Here is a 21,498-nt window from a genome sequence, read left to right as displayed (position 1 = left end):
CCCAAGCTTTTATTCTATTTTATTGTTTGTGCAGAATACAGTATAACATGTAATAATTGATTGTCATGTAACAAGAATATATTCCCTTCAATTGCTTTATCTAAGTATACAAGTTAGACATGCTTATGTAATTAATATTTCGTATTTTTAAAATACATTCGAAGTAAATTTATAATTTTGTAAATGTACAAAACAATAACTATAGTTGTGATAACTCCCAAACAATAACACTCAATAACACATTCTCGTTTAGTATATATTACGAATTTTATTTCGGAAGCATAGAATATAAAATATAATCTATTACAAAATTGCTCCGTTGTAGAAAGATTCACAATATACAATAATACATTGTTGACGTTACTATTTTGAATACACTGATATAAAAATTTAGGCCATTCGAAAAACTCTTAATATTAAATCGTTCAATTTAATTTATTATATTATAATTTCAATATATTATGTATATAATATAGTTATTTCTGTAACTTTAGAAGATTACTCCATTCATCTAACAGTATCAAGATGATATATACCAAGAAGAATACTTAATAACAATACTTTATAAAAATATAAAGCCGTTGTAATCACAAAGTTACCTCATTTCTAAATAAAAAACAAACATAGCTACTCGTGCTTAGAATATTTTTATATAAAATATAAAATCATTTTTCTCACAATTCGTACTTTCCTCCACGAAATGATTTTCCTCGGGTTTTTCCGTGAAATATTTTTCTAAAAAAGGAAGCGTAGAACTGAAGTCAGGGCTGTTTAAGTAAATTTGTCTAAATATTTACTTCTCGTTAACTTAAATGAAGTGAGGTTTATTAGGCTTGGAGCGCGGTACGTAAAAGAATTTAAAGATGAATCATAACTCGTAATTGAGGCAAATTTAAAATAGAAAACGTTAAAACGTTTTAATTAGCAAACCAAGCATGAAATAATAGATTCAATTGAAATGGGTCAACAATGGCACAAACTAAAGTGTACATATACCGACTAGTTTCAGGTGGTTTCAAAATTATCTGTCCACAACGAAATGTAATGTTGCTATTTTTCCTTTACACAAAAACGTAACATATTCTAAACGTAATCACACTAACAATAAACTATATCAAAAGGTAAGTAAAGGTAAATTAAGTAACGTAAAAGTCAATTCAAATTAACTTTAGTACAGTGTCGTAGTGGACAAATAAAGATGATTACACGTTTATTTAATAATAACTGTAAATTATTCATCACAAGGCCAAATTTTTACTGTTGCCTACGCATTAATCGTTAGAATCAGGACAAAAAAGCATGTTACAAGTAAATTTATTTATTAATATTTACCAAACGAAATCTCCTGTACAATCAGCTATTCATAAGGAATTTAAGTGAAGAATACATTTAGTTTTGAACTCAAAAAAAAACAGTACAAACTCAATATACTCCATAATATGCAGCTTCGTAAATAAATTTTTATCTTACAGGTGCAGTTTTTAATAAGGTACCTACTTATACAATTGTTTTCAGTGAGAGATATTAAATTTCTCTCACAAGAGAAATAAAGCTAAATCTGTCAGTAAATCTCACAACTTTATCTCTCTTGTGAGCGAAATTTGTTTTCTCTCATCGAAAACAATGATATAATGTACAATGGTACAAGATAAAATAAGATAAGATAATATAAAATGTCGTATATCACTCGTGATTGAAATGTTATTATAAAGCTCGTGAGAAGTGTCCCACTCGAGCGCAAGCGCACTCGTGAGTTAAAATTCTCACTCGCATAGAACGCATTTTTATCACTTATAATATAATATACAGGGTGTATTAGAAATACGTGCCTTAATTTTAACAGGTAACAGAGCTCAACAAGTAAAACATCTTTTCTATTTGCAATTGTTCAATAAAAAATTCGCAAATTTACTTAAAATTTAGAAAAAGATAACATACTTAAACGTGTCCCCGCCCATGGGTACAAAAATAGGAGAGCCGAACTATTTTCGTTGTGATAGAAATGGATAATTTAAAATAACAATGAAAATTGTTGCTATGAATACAAATTAATTATTAAACACTGACCGGCTCGTTTGCACAAGAGAAAAGAGGAACACAGTGATAAATTATAAATAAAAATTTTGCAAAATCTTGTATAGAAAAGTTGTTGTATTTGATGAGTTTTATTACCTGTTAAAATTAACACACGTATTTCTGATACACCCTGTACTATTAATGATGATTTTACTTAGAAATTTTTGTTTTTCAGTATTTTTTTAATTAAATGTTAGAAACTTATGACTTATTAGAAATTAACTAAAAACTTATTTGAAATTTCAGGTACAACACATTTTTTATCTTTAAAACACTGAAATATTTTTTGGTACGATATAAAGCAAACTCTGTAGTGCGCAAAGATGGTAATAATTGTTTTTATTGAGGTAAGTACGTGGGGTATGTATAACTTTGGGAGAAACCAAAATTTCTTGTCGCAAAATGCCTATTGAAGGCGTATTTGAGAGTACAGCTAAGCAGAAAATTGTTAAACCTTTATGACAGCAAAAGTTGTTTGAAATTGTGTTTTTAATTAAATAATGAGTGTCAATAAATGGAGGTTTCACGTAACGATGATACCTGGTGGTTGGTGATACGATATACTGCAAACTAAACGAGCGGTTTAATTCGTGTTATTTGCATTAAGGCACACCGCACGAAGAGAAAGAGTTTACACATTTTTGGGAAGTTACATCAATTTTACCACACAATGATTAGCGCTAAACTCGTTATGAACAGCTGAATGACAATAGACCCAATAGAAAAATCCTTCTAAAGCTGCATCGGACTGAATAAAACCCAATCTCTCGTAACTTTTAATATTGTAAAAAGCATTCGTCCGTATGACGAAGCGCCATAATGTGACTATTTATCATAAATAATTCAGAGACTTTTCTCTTGCTTTAAGCCTCTCCCTACTCTACATAACTACGATCAATTCCTTTTGAACCTACACAGTTTCATATGTTTGAACAAATATTCCTGGCGGCCCCTCACTTTCACGTAACATCGCCAGCATTCCGATACCCCGTCGAGGAGCCAGACGTGTTTCTCGCCAACGTAAACCTCGCATTTCTGGCTCCTCCCGGAGCCAAAAGTAATCCTCACGTCCTCACGAACTTGTAAACAACGGCAAACACTAAAACACTGACGAGTACGAGAACGAGCGCAGTCACTACTTTGGCGAAGGCGTTCAGGCCGCTCTCAGAGGGGTCCAGCGGGCGAGTGTTGTTGTTCTGCTGGGAGCGGCGCCTCTTGCCGGCCAGCCCGCGGGCCAGGGCGGGAAACGCGAGGCTCTGCGTGAAGGTGAGCTTGTGGAGGCTCTCGCTGAGGGAGTAAGGGCCCACGCTGCCCCGGGCCGCCGCCCGCAGCAGCGCGTACTCGAGGTCCAGGGCGTCGAAGAGGGAGTAGCGCGCCGTCATGGTCGAGGACCTCCTGCGGCTGTCGGCGGAGTCGCTGGTCCGCGAGCCGCAGACGGCGGCGGCGACGGAGGTTAGCGACGACGTGGTCGAGGAGGAAGCCGATATCACGTGGTTGTGCGCATCGGAGACGTCCTCCAGGGAGGTCTGCTCCGGGGACGACATGGGGTACAGGCGGAGGAGTCTGGCGTGGTCGGGGTGGAGGAGCGCGCTGCTTGGGCGCCGTATGCTGGGCGTGGGAGAATGGATGGGGGAGGATGAGACACATGGGATTGGAGAAGGTGAAACCTACAACAAAAAGTTCAAATGGAAAAAGTTTCGCCCATCATTTAATTACTTGATATCAATATGATATGGGTCTATAACGAATATCGCCCCGAAAAGAAGTGAAATACGTCATACTAACTCGATTAAAAACAGAAAAGGTTGCAAGGGGAACGAAGAATCAATTTGTAAAAATTGTATTTGAACCTACAAGCACGAAATGCGGGTTCCATTTCGGGAAAATTTAATTTACAGTTCCGGGTTTGAATAGAAAGCTACTTGCTCATGCGAAGAGCTTCGCAAATTGGTCGCAAAAAAGGTGTTCAATGTACATAAATAACTCGGCAAATAAATAAAAATTATGTTTCACATAAATTCAAAAATATTGCGTTTTCATGTAGAGTTACTTTACCTGTGTGGATTCGATGCCGGAATCATTGTGATGATTGATGTCGAAGCAGGTGGAGTTTTGTGAAGTAGCGTCCTCGGCGCAGGCTGGGAAAATAAAACTTTGTCCATCCGCCTCACCCCGAGGAGAATCAGCACTCGGCCAAACCTGGATTGATGGGATTGAGTTCATGAATATCTCATACCAGACAACACTTTCTCAAAACAGGAAATTCGACCATTTACATTTTCTCCGTCCAATATTCGCCAGCAACTGACAATTTTTGTTGAAATCGCGGTTTTATTTTATTACTAAAAATTTAAAAAAATTCCATTTGACCATTAAAATTTCTATTTCTAAAGCCAATTCGAATAGGTAAAATTAAATGAGCGTTTTTCATCAGATAAAAATAAGTTTTATTGCCCATCAAAACTTTCCAAGATTACTAGCGTAACGGCCACATATTTAAGTCCAGAATAAAAATAACCAAAACCAATTTCGTTCATAAGCGGTTGAGGGCATAAACACTGCTGCTTTAAAATGAAAAAAATAAAAAAACTCGTGGCACATTTTCCCCCATGTACATAACAAACAAAACATCACCATTAGAATTCTTTTTAGCTTCTTTTGCATAAAACAGTGAAATTATTATTATCACCTGCAATAAAGGAAGTGAGCAGTTAGGACCTGGTTTCGTTTCTTCTGTACTAGATTCTAAACCCTGTTCGCCCTGCAGTCCTGTGCCGTTATCGTTTGTTGACTTGACTGCTGTCCATAAACGCTTTAGGCCGAGCTCTCGTAATGGTTTCTGAAACACAAATTAGGTGCTGAGAAAGCTTAAATTTTAAAAGTTTGTTAACAGCCCAATTGAATGTTTGTAGTAAGGAACATAGGCACAGTGAATGATTAGTATGCCAATTAAAATTTGGGTCAATGGTAAAATTGCGTGGGAAAATTCGGCGTGGTCGAGCACTTTATTCTTTAGACAATGAACACCGTTAGGAATAGTTGCATCAGAAGAGTTATTCCATTTCGTACTCGTATTTTCTTGGCGCTAGTGCAAACTAAGACAAAAGAATTGAATTTTGTTCTGACATCGCAAACAATATAAAATTTACATAATCGTATCTATGTTGTAAATTTGTGCAAGGATTTTATGTTCTACTCGTCTACATACGAGTACATATTTGTATTCGTTTGTAATTTAAAGTAGAGTTGCAATACGATATGGAATGCGCCTTGAGAGAAGCACTGGTGTGAGGGTTGATACCCTAACTATGTAAATTTTCTTGTAAAAAACTATTGCAGTGTTTTAAAATAATACTTGTAGTTCGAATGAACAAAGTCAAGCAACGCTGAAAATGTATGTGAAAGCGAGTATGATGCAAATATAACAGTCGGGACTCCGAAACGGCGTACCTACGAGTAGGTGTATATCCTCAATTAAAAACTTATAATAAAAGTTTCGAAAATTGTAACTTTTCTGAAGTGGTAACATATTTTCAAAATAAAGAGATAGTAATTACTGACATAATTGTTTTCTTAACATCAAGAAAAACTAACTGGTAATCCTTCGATCCTTGGAAGTTACTTCTTTTAAACGGCAGCAACTGTTAACAATGTAAACTTTAGTGGTCAAAAGATCCAAACTCCTTTCAGATTCTTTTCTTGAGGAATTCCTTTTCTGATTTTCTGAATCAAGTTTAAAACCCTTCCTTTAATCTGAAGTATCATCACTTCAAATTAAAAAACCTTGCACTCGTATATTATTTTTCCTGCTGGTATTTAAAGGTTTAAAATAAAGATCAGAAGGATAAGGAATTACTTGGTATTGACTTAATATTGCAGGAGTAGGTATACGCTTTCATAAATGTAAACAATCTTGTTCATCAACGAAACTAGTCGGATCTATACATTATTTGTCATATCATGTCATAAAGTGAGTTTGAGGGTCGAACTATTTTTAGATACCCTTGAAGGGTAGAAGTCCTAAAAGTAGGTCAGTCGACAGGCGTATCACAATGCACTTTTACTTGTGTATTGCTCCACTAACCTTCAATTTCCACAAAGCTTTTAAGGTAAAAGTGTCTTTTACGTGATACCTACATTTTTTATTCAAGCTATGAGGTTAAGCAAATGACCCTTGTCATAAAGTAAGCTAAAATAACAAGCGTGGCTGAATAAATCATTACCCTTACGGGTCTTGCACTGAGTATTATAATTTATAACCCAGTCTCCAACTTGATAAAAGTCGAAGGATGCTCGCACAACTTTTAAATTTATATTTGCATGCGTTTATTCAATCAATATGTGTGTAACAGTTACAATTATCTAGCTTTCAGTGCGATGCACAGTTTTGTCAATAAGAGGCTTTATTCGCGAGCAGAAAAAGCCACTTGAGGTGGGAAAGCTTTCGCGAAAGAATCCTACAGAATATGCCCCATTGTTGAACGAAATTGCTCATTGTGTGAGATACCACTACCCCGTTCATATGCAAATTTAACGGTAATAAACAAAGAAAAAACAACTAATTGTAAACAATTTTCTGTGATCTATATAACTCATAATAACAAAAAATCGAGAGAAGTAGGTATGTCCCATTTTCAACGTTTTTATCTTTACATTTTCTAAGCAAACGCACGTTGCTTGGCTTCACAAACTCCATTAACAATCCCAATTAGATCAAGCCGAGGCATTAAGCCATGAATAGGTTGTAATTAATAATTTCAGAATCCCTAGTGCTGGCGTCTTGTTGTTGAAGTAAATTACAATAATGGACGGTTCACTAACACGAACAAAATCATTATAATGGCCAATATTCTTTTGTTAGCTGAAAAAGGGGAAATCTATTCAGCAGACATGTAAACTAAACATTTCAATTTCAGTCTATTCAGCAACAAATTGAAGTGAAGTTTAGATGATAAATTCGCAAATTTGACGAACTGTTCTATAATTTTTGACAAATAACTATTTAATTTTTACGCAAACATTATAGAAGGTGTGAAAATAAATGGCTCTGACTTTTCAACTGCTTGCGGTTAATTATAACAGTTTGTTATAGGATAGCCCTCGGTGTAGCCACTTTGATTTTATACAAAATTAAATATGGAATAGTACAGTGTTCATCTAAATTTAAATATTCTTATTACATACAATATATCCAAAAGTCCGTGTCACACAAGTGCAGTGACTGCAGTTTTGCAATTACTGTATGCAGATAAGATACTCTTTAGGCACACACACATTAACACTCCTCTGTTTGCGTTAGCATAGCTTTGCAGAATATTAAAAATTGAAATGCGGAAAGCTTGGTGTTAAAGTCAAGCACATCAAAGAAAGGAGCTAGTTCCTAGTCAATTATTAAAAAAAATCACTGTTTTTTTCTATTCATAATGGTAAAGCTTTTTAGTTTCGTCTGTGAACAAAATATATAGTTTACACCAACAAAGTTGCAGCTTAGTAGTTTCACTTTCACAGCAATTAGATGAAAATAGTTCTAATGAAAATAATGTTTGCATTTTTTGATGGTGGCTTTAACAAGTATCCTTTCGAAAGCCCTAATAACATGAGGTGTTTTAGTTTAACAAATTGCGAGATGGCATGTTATTGTGAGACGGTAATTTTACTTCTAAAAATAAATCCCATGCTAGAATCGTCAATACGACAATTGAAGGTTAGATCGTTTCCTTGTAGGACATTATTCTGACAAATTACTTTGAAAATTTTCAAGAAAATAAAATGTTTCCGTTTGAATTACTTAATACTGACCTAGATTAGAGACTAAATATTTACGCTTTATTAAATATTAATGAGTTAAAGCTAAAAAGTTGGATGCTTTTGCGAATGTTGTTAGTAAACAAACCTCCCGCAATGCAGCGATCCATGAATTATTATTTGTCAAGAATAATGATTGATTTAAAAACAATTTTACGCAGCAAAGTAAGTTCATGGTTATTTGAGTTTTGAAAGCTAAATGACAAATTCGTTGCTTGATTGTAGTTTAAGTAATTAAAAAGGAAAGACGTTAAGACTTATTACTGCCTGCATAATTAACTGTCAATAGCAATTGTGTGTTAAATAAACGATCATCCTAACCTACCGGAACAGATCCAATTAGAATGCATCCCTATGATTTCATTATTGGAATCAATAGCGATCTACTCGTAATAGTAATAAAACCAGCTTGGTAAACTAATCACAAAGCAGTATCATCTGAGTGTACGAGTCCCTCATTTAATGGAAAAAAAATCCACTCAATCAGCCAAAAAACGTTAAAAAATACAATTTAAGATGGAATTTGTATTTTCATATTGCATGTAAAATACGATTTTACTAATTAATTTACAAAAAAGCTTCTGCACCAGTCTGTCCAGACCAGTGGTGTGTTTGTTAATTATTCTATAATCTAATATAACTAATTGTGTTAATTTGTACATACTTAATTAGATGTAACGCACACAAAACTATAAATGAAAATGTAATTTGCAGAAACGCCTCGAGAGAATAACTTTAATGGTTTAGTCTCGAGCAGACGATTTTCATCACGCAAAAGATGAGCTTCATGCAATATTTAGAAGAGAAACAATTTAAAAAGATTAGAGACGCCTCCGACTATACTAACTTGCGATACACATTTCACTTCTACTTGCTGCACAAGCACTACCAACTTGCACTTAACTGATTTAAAACTTTTGGAATAAATGAGCAATGTCGTGTTTATAGCCTAGGTACATTTTATTATTTGATCAGAAATGTCAGCACAGTGAGTTCGTTTTGCAGTGACTTTTTATAGCTCTAGGCAGGCTTTCTGTTTGTTTAGCTCAAAGCAAACACAGACCAATTGTTATTCTTTTACGACCACTTTCGAAAAAAATGTATTTGGGGGAGGTCAAGACACTTGGCGGGCCATTCCGACGGTTTATGTTTGATTAAATTACGCACAAATTTGTCACGGATTTTTTTATAGACGGGGACGAAAAGCCCTATTGCTAGCCCCATTAGTGAATTGTTAGTCGTTCCTGCTCTTAACCGACTCGAATAATTTACTAACAGCCTAACAGATAAACTGAGTAATTAAATTAACTAAGCTGAAGCCATGGTGGGAGCGCAGATACTAACACTTTGGTTGCACAAGTGTTGTTTTATTGGATGTGGTGTTTACTGTTGATATTAGTTCATCCACAACATACTTTCCTGCGACTTATTGTAACTCTAATGGCTTTTTCGCTGGAAATTGCCAGTGCAACATAAATTCTACAGATATTATTTTTCCTATATTGGTATTTGTGCTCAAATCAATTTAATCCAAATCCGGATTTGTGCAATAATAGTGTTCCTGGCTACACATGTGGACTGTTTGCAATTAATTTGAAATAACAAAAAGAAACTGAAAATGTTTATCAAACAAATTTTGCATCATCCACTTTACGTCACACGCCCAAAATAATCTCCTTTTATGCATATTGTAACCAAACGTGATTGATTAAGTTATAAATTAGATTTAGGATACCGGTAAACCAGAATGTAAAATATAAGTTTTTTCGTTACATAAAATATAATTTGTGTTCTTCCACTTTACGCGAGTTTTACTTATGCATGCTTCAGTAAATATTATTATACCTGAAGTGGCAAAATGTTGTGTGAAGTGCACTCCGTTGACGGTGTGTTAATGGCCATCTGAAATTCTGCATAGCTGCACGCGCTATAATATTATATCTATAGAGACAAGTGTATTAGCGAAGTAAGGAGAAAACATTATTATTATTTATTAAAGATATTTTTTAATATTATTAAACCCATTTTTCAACAATTATTATTTTATGGCATATAATCCGGAGTGATGATTTACTGATTTCTCTCATTACTTCTTATTCCAAGTTCTACCCTTTTGTGTTCATATTTTAAGCTGCGCTTCCAACGGGTTGTCTTTTTGCCGCGACTGTTGATAAATGTGACTGAATTTGTTAGTGTCGTGCAAGTGTTTACGTTCTTTATGCAAAAAATGAAATAAATCACAATAAATTCATTAAAAAGATATTTTTCAACGTTAGTTTAAAAAGCCTAAAGTTAATTTATACAATACTATGCAAAACCCCGGTTCGCTAATATGTAGATAAGCAAAAACTTGGATCAATTTGACTGAAACTGCGGTGGTGATTTATAATCACTCTACAAACTAGTGAAACTATGACAAGACTATAAATTTCAAAAAGCTTGATGTCTGACAAAACCAGATTAATTTATGTATCAGCTACACACAAAGTAATTAGTGTTCAGACTGTGATCAGTGTCACAGTTGGAACTCAAAGAAAATCTGTAACTTTAAGATTGTCTTTGTGAAACAAGTCCACGTTTTCGTCCGTTAAATTTCAATACGGTTTACTATAAAGCTAAAGCTGGACTTAACTATTTCTGCTCCGGATTCGTATTTATCATGCAAGCAGAAACGTTACATTGGCAATGACAGACTGGTCCCCCAGGACAATAAATCAACTTTTCAGTTACTAGATCCAACTAGGTTACGTTTCAGTTATCCGACGTAGTTTTCAAACTAAAACAAAGGAGTATACGCAAATGCTCAAAGCATGATCTTGATTATGATAAATTAATAACGAATTGGTATGTTAATTGTAAATTGTGTAACGGAATTCAATAGTTGTTAAATAAATTTGTTTTAAACATTTCATATGAAATACACGTAATTATCATGCATTTAAAATGTTTTTAGGTAATTATAATCACCTCTGTAATTACTGTAACTTCGATTATGGAATATGTCTATTTGTATGCAGAACATACGAAAAAATATGCGACTTAAAACTAAAGCAATGCGATAATAATTATGAACGTTCAAAACACTGCTCATTTGAAGCACATCGTAATGAGGTAATTCTCTACAAAATAATGCATTATTTCAGAACAATTAGCACTGTGTTATAAAACGTCGCAATAATAGACCGAGAATCTAGCCATTGTGTCCTTGGTTAAATTAATTTTGCCTCAAATGAATTCCATCCACCTCATTAACAATGAAAACAGTGTCTTTGTGTTTAATTAAAATGTGTCAACTACTAGAGGATTATTGAATCAATTATCTGAATATTTTTCAGTTCCTCCTGAAACCTAATTTAAACGATCGTCGGTTTAAGGGATATGGTATTTATAGTGCTCGCGTGTAGTGACATATGAAAATACCCGTTGAATAAACATTTCAGCGCGCTGTAAATATTTTATAAAAGTTGGACCTAATTCTGACCTTATCCTCCCCGGAGCGAAAGTGAATAATTAGAATTCGCTAAATTCATAAAAAATCGTGCTCCGATCCCTAAAACCAGCAGAGGCAATAAAGTCTTTCAGACGCTTCCTAATGACCCCGTCTATTCATCGACAAACATAAAACTTACAGTCGGAAAGGCACGTTCGGTTAAAATAATAAATTGACTTTTGTGATGCGATTCGCGGGCCATTGCTTTAAGATTATCTCCACCAAATGTCGTTGTATAGTTTGTTTTGTTTTAAGCTCGGCAAGATTGAAGCAGCACTAGTGCGCCAGATTGAAGCTTTAAAAAATAAAACGTAATACACATCTGTGCAACGATCACTGAAATATGAATACCATCATCACCATATATCAGCGGAAGCGTTTGGTTTCTTTCAAAAACGTTTTGCTGGAGACCTACGCACGTACACGCAATGCAGTCTCAGCGAAACCCCATTTTTGCACGCATGTGAATTTAATTTAACTCAAAGCTTTGATAATTAGTTTTATACAAAATTCATTTGAAGTGGAAATAAGCGTTTAAAATTTTCCTTTGAATTTACATATGCTGCGCCAAACCGAAGCACATAATGCCGCAGCAAATTGGAATATTTATATCAGTAGTTACATCTGCAATAAAATTATTTACACTGAAAATGCTGATTAAAATATTACGCGTTCATTACAAGCCTTTGTTTTATTCTACTGTTCTAAATAATTCTTAAATAAATATTGTGGTAATCGTTTACATAAAGGAACGTGTACTGTTTTGGTGATTTATACTTTTAGGAAGTTATGTGTCACCAAAGTAGCAAGTAACACGAATGGGCTAATTAAAAATGCAACTGGAACATGCAAAGCTAAGTTTCGTTACACTCAAACAAAAAACACAAAAAGTATAGTATGTACGAATACAGAAGAACTTTGATAATCAGTGCCACTCTGCGCTTATTAATGAGTTTATTAACAGTTTTTTTTACAAAATTGGTTCTAGATAAGTTTTAAGAAGAAAACATTTGTAACTATACCGTGTTCTAATAAGTGAGCAAATAAAATTTAAAAATATTTTTTCATTGATATAGTATCCACAACTTAAAAATTGTAAATAATGTTATTAATTATATTATTTATAATTATGTTACTAATTATATTCTTTTAAAACAACTTGCAGTGAGAAGGGTCAGTAAATCAAACTTTAACTGGGCGATGTTGTTCGACTTTTCCTGCTGTCAATACTTAACTAGCAAACATTATGAAAAATTCATTTTTCGCTCTCAGATTAGGAAGTAGATGACTCGTTCCAAATTTTATGATACTTTTAATTTTTGATATGGTGTATCTGCCAGTACTCGTATATCGCTATCTCTTTATACCTAATAACTAAATTACAACTGTAACTCTGTTACGCATTGAAATTTTTTTAACTAATTATACACGTATTACGTGTCAAACAAACGCTAAACAGTTTCTAGAGAAGCAAACGTTTGTCGACGTTAATAGAAGTTTTGGAGTTTTGGTTTTTGAAAATTGTGTTTAAATTATTCTTTGTATGCGAATACTTTAATTAGTTACCTGAAAGTGTGTGCAAAACTAGGTAAACGATAATGCTTCAGTTACCTAACTCTAAAAACAAGCACTTAAATCTATATCCCTACTCAATAATATTATTGTGGATACAACCCAAGAAAACGGTCCTTTGTTATGTAAATAATAGCAAATAACTTCGTTAACTTTCCACTTCCATAGAATCGCAAACAGACGAACTGTCAAATTCAATTTAATTTTGTAAGTTTCTCCCGAAACGTTGTAATGAATGACAACAGTCTCCGCGACGTTAATAATTAAATTCTGTTTTCGAATTCAAGAGAGTTTTGATAGGACTACGATCAACTGGAATCTTGTAGCAGTACAGTGTACAAAAATTCTGTTATAGTTTATCTAGCAGTGAAACAGTCAAACTGTTTCCCATATTTGTAATGGGATCCTGATTCCGGAAATACAAACACTTAATCCTGAGCCAATTTATAATACAGAAAATAGGATTTTCAGTGACCCGTGCGTATGATTATCAGCTCCCATCAACCAACGGAGGTAATAACAGCAGTTCATCCTATAATAATTAATTAAGAGATTAAACCGTATAATAATTGTTAATGTAAATAAATAGGTATAAAATTAAAAACCACAACTAAATAAAACAAAACCAATATTCGGTTCAAAATATTAGTGTATGGCATAAAAAAAAAGAAAATGTTAAAAGTTGTAACAGTAGTTTCCTTCAATCGAAGGTTTGGCCCGGCGCCTCCACCATTTTTAAACATAACATTACGCGATAAAATAAAACCGAATTACTTTATAAATTAAAATTCTTATAAATACGTGATTGTAATTTTATTCTTTAATGTTTATGTTAATCGACGAGTCACTTAGTGTAAAATTTAAATCGCCAAAAGTACGAATAAACACCTTAAGATCAGAAAGGAGCATATAAGCGTCACGAGCTGGTCTGTAGTGTATCTCGTATAACATACGAAAATAGCATCAGGTGTTTAACTTTAACCCAATTTTAATGTTTTCAGACACCACATTTATCACCTTATTGTCTTCTCGCTAAAATTGCCGTTGAAGTTATTGATGACAGAGTACGTCTTTCCAGAAACTAAATGGTGCTAAATGCTAGTATCTGAGTTAAATTGTGTTGTAATAAATTGAGACATTACAATAGTCAGCAATCGCAAATCTTCAAACGGAATCTTTATTAACGTAATATTCCGCAAGTTTCAACACAAAACGTACCACAAAGACTGCGAATGGCTTGAATGAGTCTGGTAACCTCTTAAATGAGATGCTGCTGACCTGAGAAAAGGAGACTAGCTAGAAATTCAATAGTAAATATTTGTATTGTGCAGAAGAGTTTATTGCTTTTTGCTGCAGTTCTCACACAACTAAGAATTGAAAAAATAACAAAAATATGCTGCGACGTAAACATTATTTGTTTTTACGTTTTTATGTTATTGAAAAATGAAAAAAACAGTCGGCAAAACGTGCAGTTCGTAATTGATTTTGTTAAACAATGTGCTGAAATGGTATTTTTCACATTGTGAGCAGCAGTGTGGATCAAATAAAACATAAATCCCGCTCCGACCTCAGCTCCGTGTAATCGTTTTCGGATTTTTATTAAATTAGAATTTGAAAATATGAAAAATAAATTGCTCCGTAAATCTGAAATACAGAATGGGGGAAGCAGCGTAATAAAAATCAAGCATCTGTAACGTAACAAAAAGATGAATTATTATGCACAATTTCATTTAAAGGCGAAGTGTGACGAGTAAATCATTTTGACCACTTTAAGAAAAAGGAGTGATTTTATTTTCGGACACAATATTAAGAAAATTTATTGCCTCCATTTAACAAGAAGCTGCTTGCATCGCAAGATAAGTGTCCGACATTTCGGGACAAAAGAGCATAATGGAGTATTTTTGTCTCCAAACTCAGTGCTCCAGTCTTTGTCCGTTGACCCTTTTCCACTTCAAGCTGATCCGTTCCAAATAAAAAGTGTTATAGCCAGCAACAATGAATAAAATAATATAGACCTTACCTGCATGTTTATGAGAAAGCATTCCTTTGTATGTTCCGTTTTATATTCCACACAACTCTAGTAAATTACTTTGTTGTTCACCATAACTGACACGACTTTCATCTTCATTTTAGTTTTCAATTTAATTTCGCCGTAAATCACCACACTTAAAAAGTCTCTTCACAATTGACATCTTTCCGGACTCAAGAGCAGACACTCGCATTTTAATTAGGTAATGTAGGCGATTAAAGTTCTTTCTTTCAATTTAACAATAATTAATAAATGGCCGATTCGACGAGTATCTTAGAATAACAACAGTTCAATTAATTACCTAATGGTTACCATTAGCGTAATAAAAACTGAACTATTGTGAAATTAATTAAAGTGCTTCTGAACTTCCTGAGCACCTGCAGTCTCAAAAGAAATACAAAGACTTTAGAATTTGTCATAACAGTGAGCATCTACGATATCTTCTCGGATTAACCTTTTACAAATATTAATTTTAACATAACTGTTTTTTTGCAACTCCACTTAATGAAGCACTCACTCGCTTCGCTGACTTGTTCATCAAGTTGCATTTTTAACAAATACAACTTAAGATAGGCGTGCTGTAGTTTTCATTGAAACCGATTCAAAAAATTGTGTTTATGTTTGTTAAAACAAATTAATGCTCGTTTGCAAGCTTGTAGGTTATTGAAAATCAATGAGAGCACTGCCATAATTCACCATCTTTTCTAGATAAACAAACAATTTTAAATCACTGTGCTTGTTGGTGTTGATTTGTTCCAAATCTCACAATTTGTTCTACTGTAACGATAACAATCTCCTTGCCAACGTTAAAATTAGAAAACTTAACCTCCTCACGGTCTATTACCTTTTTAGAGAGCGATAAATTTTTACGGATGCCTTTTAATGTGTCGTAAGTGGAAAAAGTTGGTTGGAAAAATAATTTATTAGGTAGTCTTAGCACATGACCCATCAGCGTTGATTTTAATGAATTCTTGCCAGAAAGAACATCAGAATAATTGCTCATTCCGAAATTGCTCGGACTTGTTCCAAGTTACAAAGCAAAATATATACATAGTTGCATTTTGTAAATTTAAACTTGCCAAAATCCGTCACTTTCATATTTTCCTGTTTAAAACAACACGTCAGTATAGTCCATGGAAATTCCGATTTGAAAACAATTATTGCCGTACAAAATCCGTATTAGATTATCCAATTCCCATGACAAAAATTGGTCAGAGTGGCAAATAACTAATCAATAGAATGTGTAACCACATCATTCGGTTTAAATCACTGCTAAAAACCGCTTTTACAAAAATTTTGCGATATAAATCCAGAATTAAAACGATTAATGTTCAACCCTAAAACTATGAAAAATTGCATGGTAAGTTAGTCACTAAGTCGACAAACTAACTAAAACCAATTAGCGTTAATTAAAGGCCACTTTAACAGTTTCTACAATAAACTCACAAGGCGGAACTATAATTCCATGCAGGCTTGTACAAATAGTTAAACGGATAATGTCGGAAATCCTTCATAATTCCAGCAGCTAAAGCAAGTACGAATATCCGTAGCAACTAAGAGGTTATTTGCATGGGATATCAACTTCGAGTAGAAATTTAAAGAAGATAACGCTCAAAAAGGTATTCTGCGTACATACGTTAGATAGTGATGCGAAACAGATTTTCTGCCAACAGTTATCGATTTGTAGATAAACGAGAAGTTTCAAATTTGAATACTGGATACTACGAGCAAAGCCATGCAAATGAAGGATTTGATCGACGCATAAATAATATAAAACAGCTGTTACAAAAAATAAAGTGATTTTTTGCACACACAACGGGAATATTATTATGAATTGTAAAATTACAAAATAATAAAACCCTTGGCAGAATATTTCTATTTAAGGAAATGAGCATTGGCCAATACAACAACGTTTTATTTCCTCTCATTTTCATCTGAATAAAATTCTGTAGAAATCAAATTATAAAATTAATTTGATTGAGTTGCCATTTTTTTTGTTGTTGTAAATTCAGACCTCATTAATTCTTCAAAAATAAAAATTAAGGAAAGAATAGCAACCACTTTAAAAAAAGTTTTCTCTACTCTTTTATAAGCAATTTGCTCGTGATTTTAATTAGAGACAGACATAGCCGAAGTACCTATAGGGTTCAATGTGGGTTCCTTGCATATTAACGGTTTATTTATAGTGTTTTTTATTTATTTTATTTTTACTCAGGACTAATTATCTGACATTGGAATTTTGACTGAATCAGTCTAAATAAACCAATCATACAGATTCAAGTCGTGAGTGGATTATTAATTATTTTATCGACCTAAATTTTTTCTTTGTAAATTTCTTTTCATTCGAGGTATTGTCGAAAGAAGGTCTAATAAATGTAGATGAATATATGTATTAAAAATGGTGTCAGAATTTCTTTATAAAAAAACTACAAAATTTACGTTTGTCATTTAAGGGCCGTCAATAAAGAATGGTTAAGAACCACAAACCTACAAAAACTAGTTATTTATAAAATGTCACAAATTACTCAACTGATTGAATCAATAAGTTCTAGCTTTATTGTAGCAGATATTATCATAAATTTTAGAAGCTACAATAATTTCTTAATACGTAACACATTTGATTGATTATTATGGGCATAAATATTGATTTATCTTTGTGTTACTTATGTTTGGAGTACTGATGTATTTAACAACGTAAACAAACGCTTGTTATTGTAGAGTAACATGTCTACCCTTCTTGTTTCTGATTTATAAGCAGTTGCAAAAGCATTTTTCTAATAACGGACATACTAAAAATCTAAAATATAAAAATAAATTCCAAACCATTTAACTTACAACGAAAAATACTGCAATTTATTTTTGAAACCATATTTTTCCAATAGTGTTATTAAACAAACACTCTCTTTGAACTGTGTTTATCACAGGTACGTGTGGAGAGATATACAGCCCGCTGTAAACAAAAATTAAGTTTTAACCTTTGCAGCATTTAATTTTTTTTATAAATTTGAGTGATATAAATAGCCCTACAGTTGCTGATGCTGCATACTCACTGTTAGCAAACCTCAATACATTTATTATTTACTTTACTGAAAAACAATTATCGATCGCTGTTTCAAAACAAAACCCTCTGCATTAATTAAAGAAGCACCTCACTGGCACAAAAAATTACCAAAGGCAATTCTACCCGGTCTGTCAAATTTTTGGGATAAAAACGGAAGCCGTCACGGCACACTCACACCGAAAAACCACCATTTTCAAAAATTCGAAATGTGATTTTAAAAACGACGGCGCGAACTTCTTGCGGCCGACAAGAACTTGCGCTACGCTTGCAGCAACAGTTAACTGAGTCAACCGTAAAAAGCTTGATGCTGCCGTCGCGGCGCATGTAGTAATCCACGACGCGCGCACTTTTGCTGACCCTACGATTGGGTCAAGGTTCAATGTTAATGTCGTCACGTGACTGCAACTGCATTTTACATAGGCCTGTCTTATTTAACGGGCCCGAATGCATCGCTAACATATTTCATTTCGGGCTTGTTTTTACAGGCCGTTAAATTTTATTGGGAGGCGAAATTGGAGCGGTGTTGTCTGAAATATGCTGGATCCTGTTTTCGAGGATTAAAATTTCGTATTCGATTCACACGGGTGCGGTGTGGATTTAGGGTGCTCCACTTCGAGTTACTGTCGCATTTAACTTGATAACCGGGGTAAATTCTGCAAGATACACAAACGCTTCGCAGTTTGCCAAGACACGCAACTTAAAACTAATCGGAATATAATGCAAACCTGGGAAAGTATCATAGGAATGACCACACAATTCACCCTCTGGAAATTATTGATGAGGTTAAAGAAGGCAACCACACGGGTAAACAAAACAATTGCGACAAAAAGGTCACAAAGGAATGGGGTAATTTAGGTACATATTTTTTTCATTGCCTCTGAGAACAATTTAAACAAGTGCTTTAATCCGCAAAATAAATAAGTAACATCGTAATTTAAAGCTAAATTAAAATGAGTAAGGTTGTTGGGGTCAATGAAAAAAAATAAATATGTTATACGGGATAAAAAAATTAACTCATTTATTCTTGAACTTAGTCCCTCTTTTCAATTTTTCCAATATTTTGTGTATACGTAAAGTCTTAAGCGATTATCCTAACATTACGTGTATTTTTCTCTTTAATTTTCTTTATTTAAATGATGATGTTCTCTTAGTTAGGTCAAAACATGTCTTTCAATAGCTGTAGGTAATAATATAACGTAATTATCTCAACAATAAAAGGCTATTAAACTTAATAAAACTTGTCGTTTCCGTTTTGCCCATTTTGTTTAATATCATTCACTTTCTAAAATTGAAAAACAAACATTTTTATTACAAGAACCACAAGTTGCAACACAGGTCCTGTTGGATGTATGTCCATTATCCACTTTAGATGAATAGCCACTTACCTCTTTCTCCTATAACAGGACAGTATTAAATTTCATCGTGATCCAACTTTGTTGTTTGTAACAAAGTGTAGGTTTCCATGTGTATATCAAAAAAAATCTTTGTTTGTGGATCGAAAATTAAACGACTAATTTGTAAAGTACTTCTAGCTTTATTAGGTATACAAGTAATTCTACATAAATCAAAATTTAATATTATGAGAATATACAGTACGATGACATTCAGGTTGAATGTGTATTCGGAAGCTTTTTTAAATTGTTATTAAGGGTAAGTATCACTATATGAATATGTATTTTATTTTTTGTATAATTGTAAAAACTTTTGTAACAATGGTTTAACCGAGACCAGGAATTAAACCAGTCTTTCGAGTACTTGGCATAAATTTTTAATTCTTCCTCTTGTATTTTGTTCACATATCTACCTACTATTGCTAATTTTGAACTGTTTGCTCCAGCGTAACATAACAGCTACTGCATTAAATAAATCGATACCTTCAAATTACATTTATAATAACCTATTTCTGCTCTATTAGAATTTGCATTAACACTGAGACAGATACGACAGAAAATCGCTGTAAGCGTTATTAAGCTTTTAGAAAAGAAACTGGCCTCTAGAAAAGTTAAAAGAAGTAAATTGTCTTGTGATATTGACTAATTCATTGAAAATTTTAGAATTTTCGATTTTTTTCATCTGCCTAGGTGATACCTACTTTTATAACTAAATATGCAATAATGTATTTTAAATTCTGATGTACAAAAATAAAAAAAATACTTCTTTGGCACTTAAAAGGTCTACAGTTATTCTGTACTTTTCAAGAATTTAATATAAAAAATTTAAACAGGGAAACATTAAAGATTGTTTACATAAAACTTAGGTAAGTATTATATTTTTACAAAATTTAAAAAAAATCTTGTGCGAATCTTTAGAGCGTGACTGGAGACTAAAGACTTCAGAGAGTAATTTAGCTTCTAAAAAAAAACGCGATATTTTAGTTAACTCATGATGCAATCCATCAATCTTCGGAAGTTGTCACTGAAACAAAACCAATATCTCTGGCACTCAAGCTAACGATTGCAAAACACCTCCCAGTTTTATTGAAAACCAGTAAATGGAAAACACTTTATAAAATATCCTTCGCTTGATTATTACTAAATCAATAAAGTCTGTTCAGCCTAACTTTATTTACTTTCGAAATTTTGCATAAAATTAACAATACTGCTCTGTTGTTGCGAATTGAGCAATCAATTTTGTACAATTTAAATTGTATTTGATTATAGTTTAAATCTATTTTCTCATAACAGAAATGCAGAATTATGGTAAAAGATAATAACAATCTCTGAGAGATAAATTAAATTTTGCAGATCCAACAAAAAGTAAGAAACTCCGTGATGCGCAAACATTTTTAATCTGTTATTGGAATCATCTCAATCAGAAACATTCATTTGATCTTTTATCGATTCTTGGATTAAAATTTTACTTACAAAGAACGGTTGCACTCGTACTTGCAGTATTTGCCTTTGCAGTTGTACGAGTACATCACAACTTTTACCCAAATATACATTGACTAAAGCCATGTAAATACGCAGGACCAAGTTAGGGTTAAATATACACAACTGTTTAATTATGGTAATGAAAACTTGCATAACTCAGTTACTCTATCACAGTACAGTGTTGCACAAAAAGTTCTTAACTTTTCCTTTGAGTTATTATTTTGCATGTTTTGAACATCCAATAAAAACACTACTAGTTCGTAAACTCTAAGTATTCTTCTTTTATATTCGAATTTACCTGTTTTCCCTTTTTTAAGTTATTTAAATGGGAGAACTATAATTTATGAATGTTATGCACAACTTTGGCATCATGTGGCTCATTATTCTTAATGAAGCAAATAAATTACTTCCACCTCTGCTAATTACCTCTCAAAAAAAATCTATGATATCTGATACAATTCATTACTTTGCAAGACAAAATGGCAATAAAAAATCCATATTCCAGTTCCTTTTCACCCAAGTATCTTATCTTGTATAAGTTTTAAAACTTGGCAAAATCATAACCCCTTTAGCCTTATAAATTCAACATTGA

General features: G+C 33.1%; 1 protein-coding gene across 1 annotated transcript; it reads right to left on the bottom strand.

The window, feature by feature from the left end:
• Positions 1-2: 2 nt before the first annotated feature.
• LOC657648 (uncharacterized protein) lies at positions 3-18,335 on the bottom strand. Its single transcript, XM_964095.4, has 4 exons — positions 14,964-18,335; positions 4,766-4,915; positions 4,132-4,275; positions 3-3,743 (listed from the first exon to the last, which is right to left on the bottom strand). Exons 1-4 carry the CDS (start codon positions 14,967-14,969, stop codon positions 3,141-3,143), a joined length of 903 nt encoding a protein of 300 aa, XP_969188.2. The 5' UTR covers positions 14,970-18,335; the 3' UTR covers positions 3-3,140.
• Between the last annotated feature and the right edge of the window lie 3,163 nt (positions 18,336-21,498).

The sequence above is a fragment of the Tribolium castaneum genome, chromosome 5 (assembly GCF_031307605.1).
Source record: "Tribolium castaneum strain GA2 chromosome 5, icTriCast1.1, whole genome shotgun sequence".
In the NCBI taxonomy this organism is placed as follows: domain Eukaryota; kingdom Metazoa; phylum Arthropoda; class Insecta; order Coleoptera; family Tenebrionidae; genus Tribolium; species Tribolium castaneum.
This window is presented reverse-complemented; position numbering and strand designations above follow the sequence as displayed.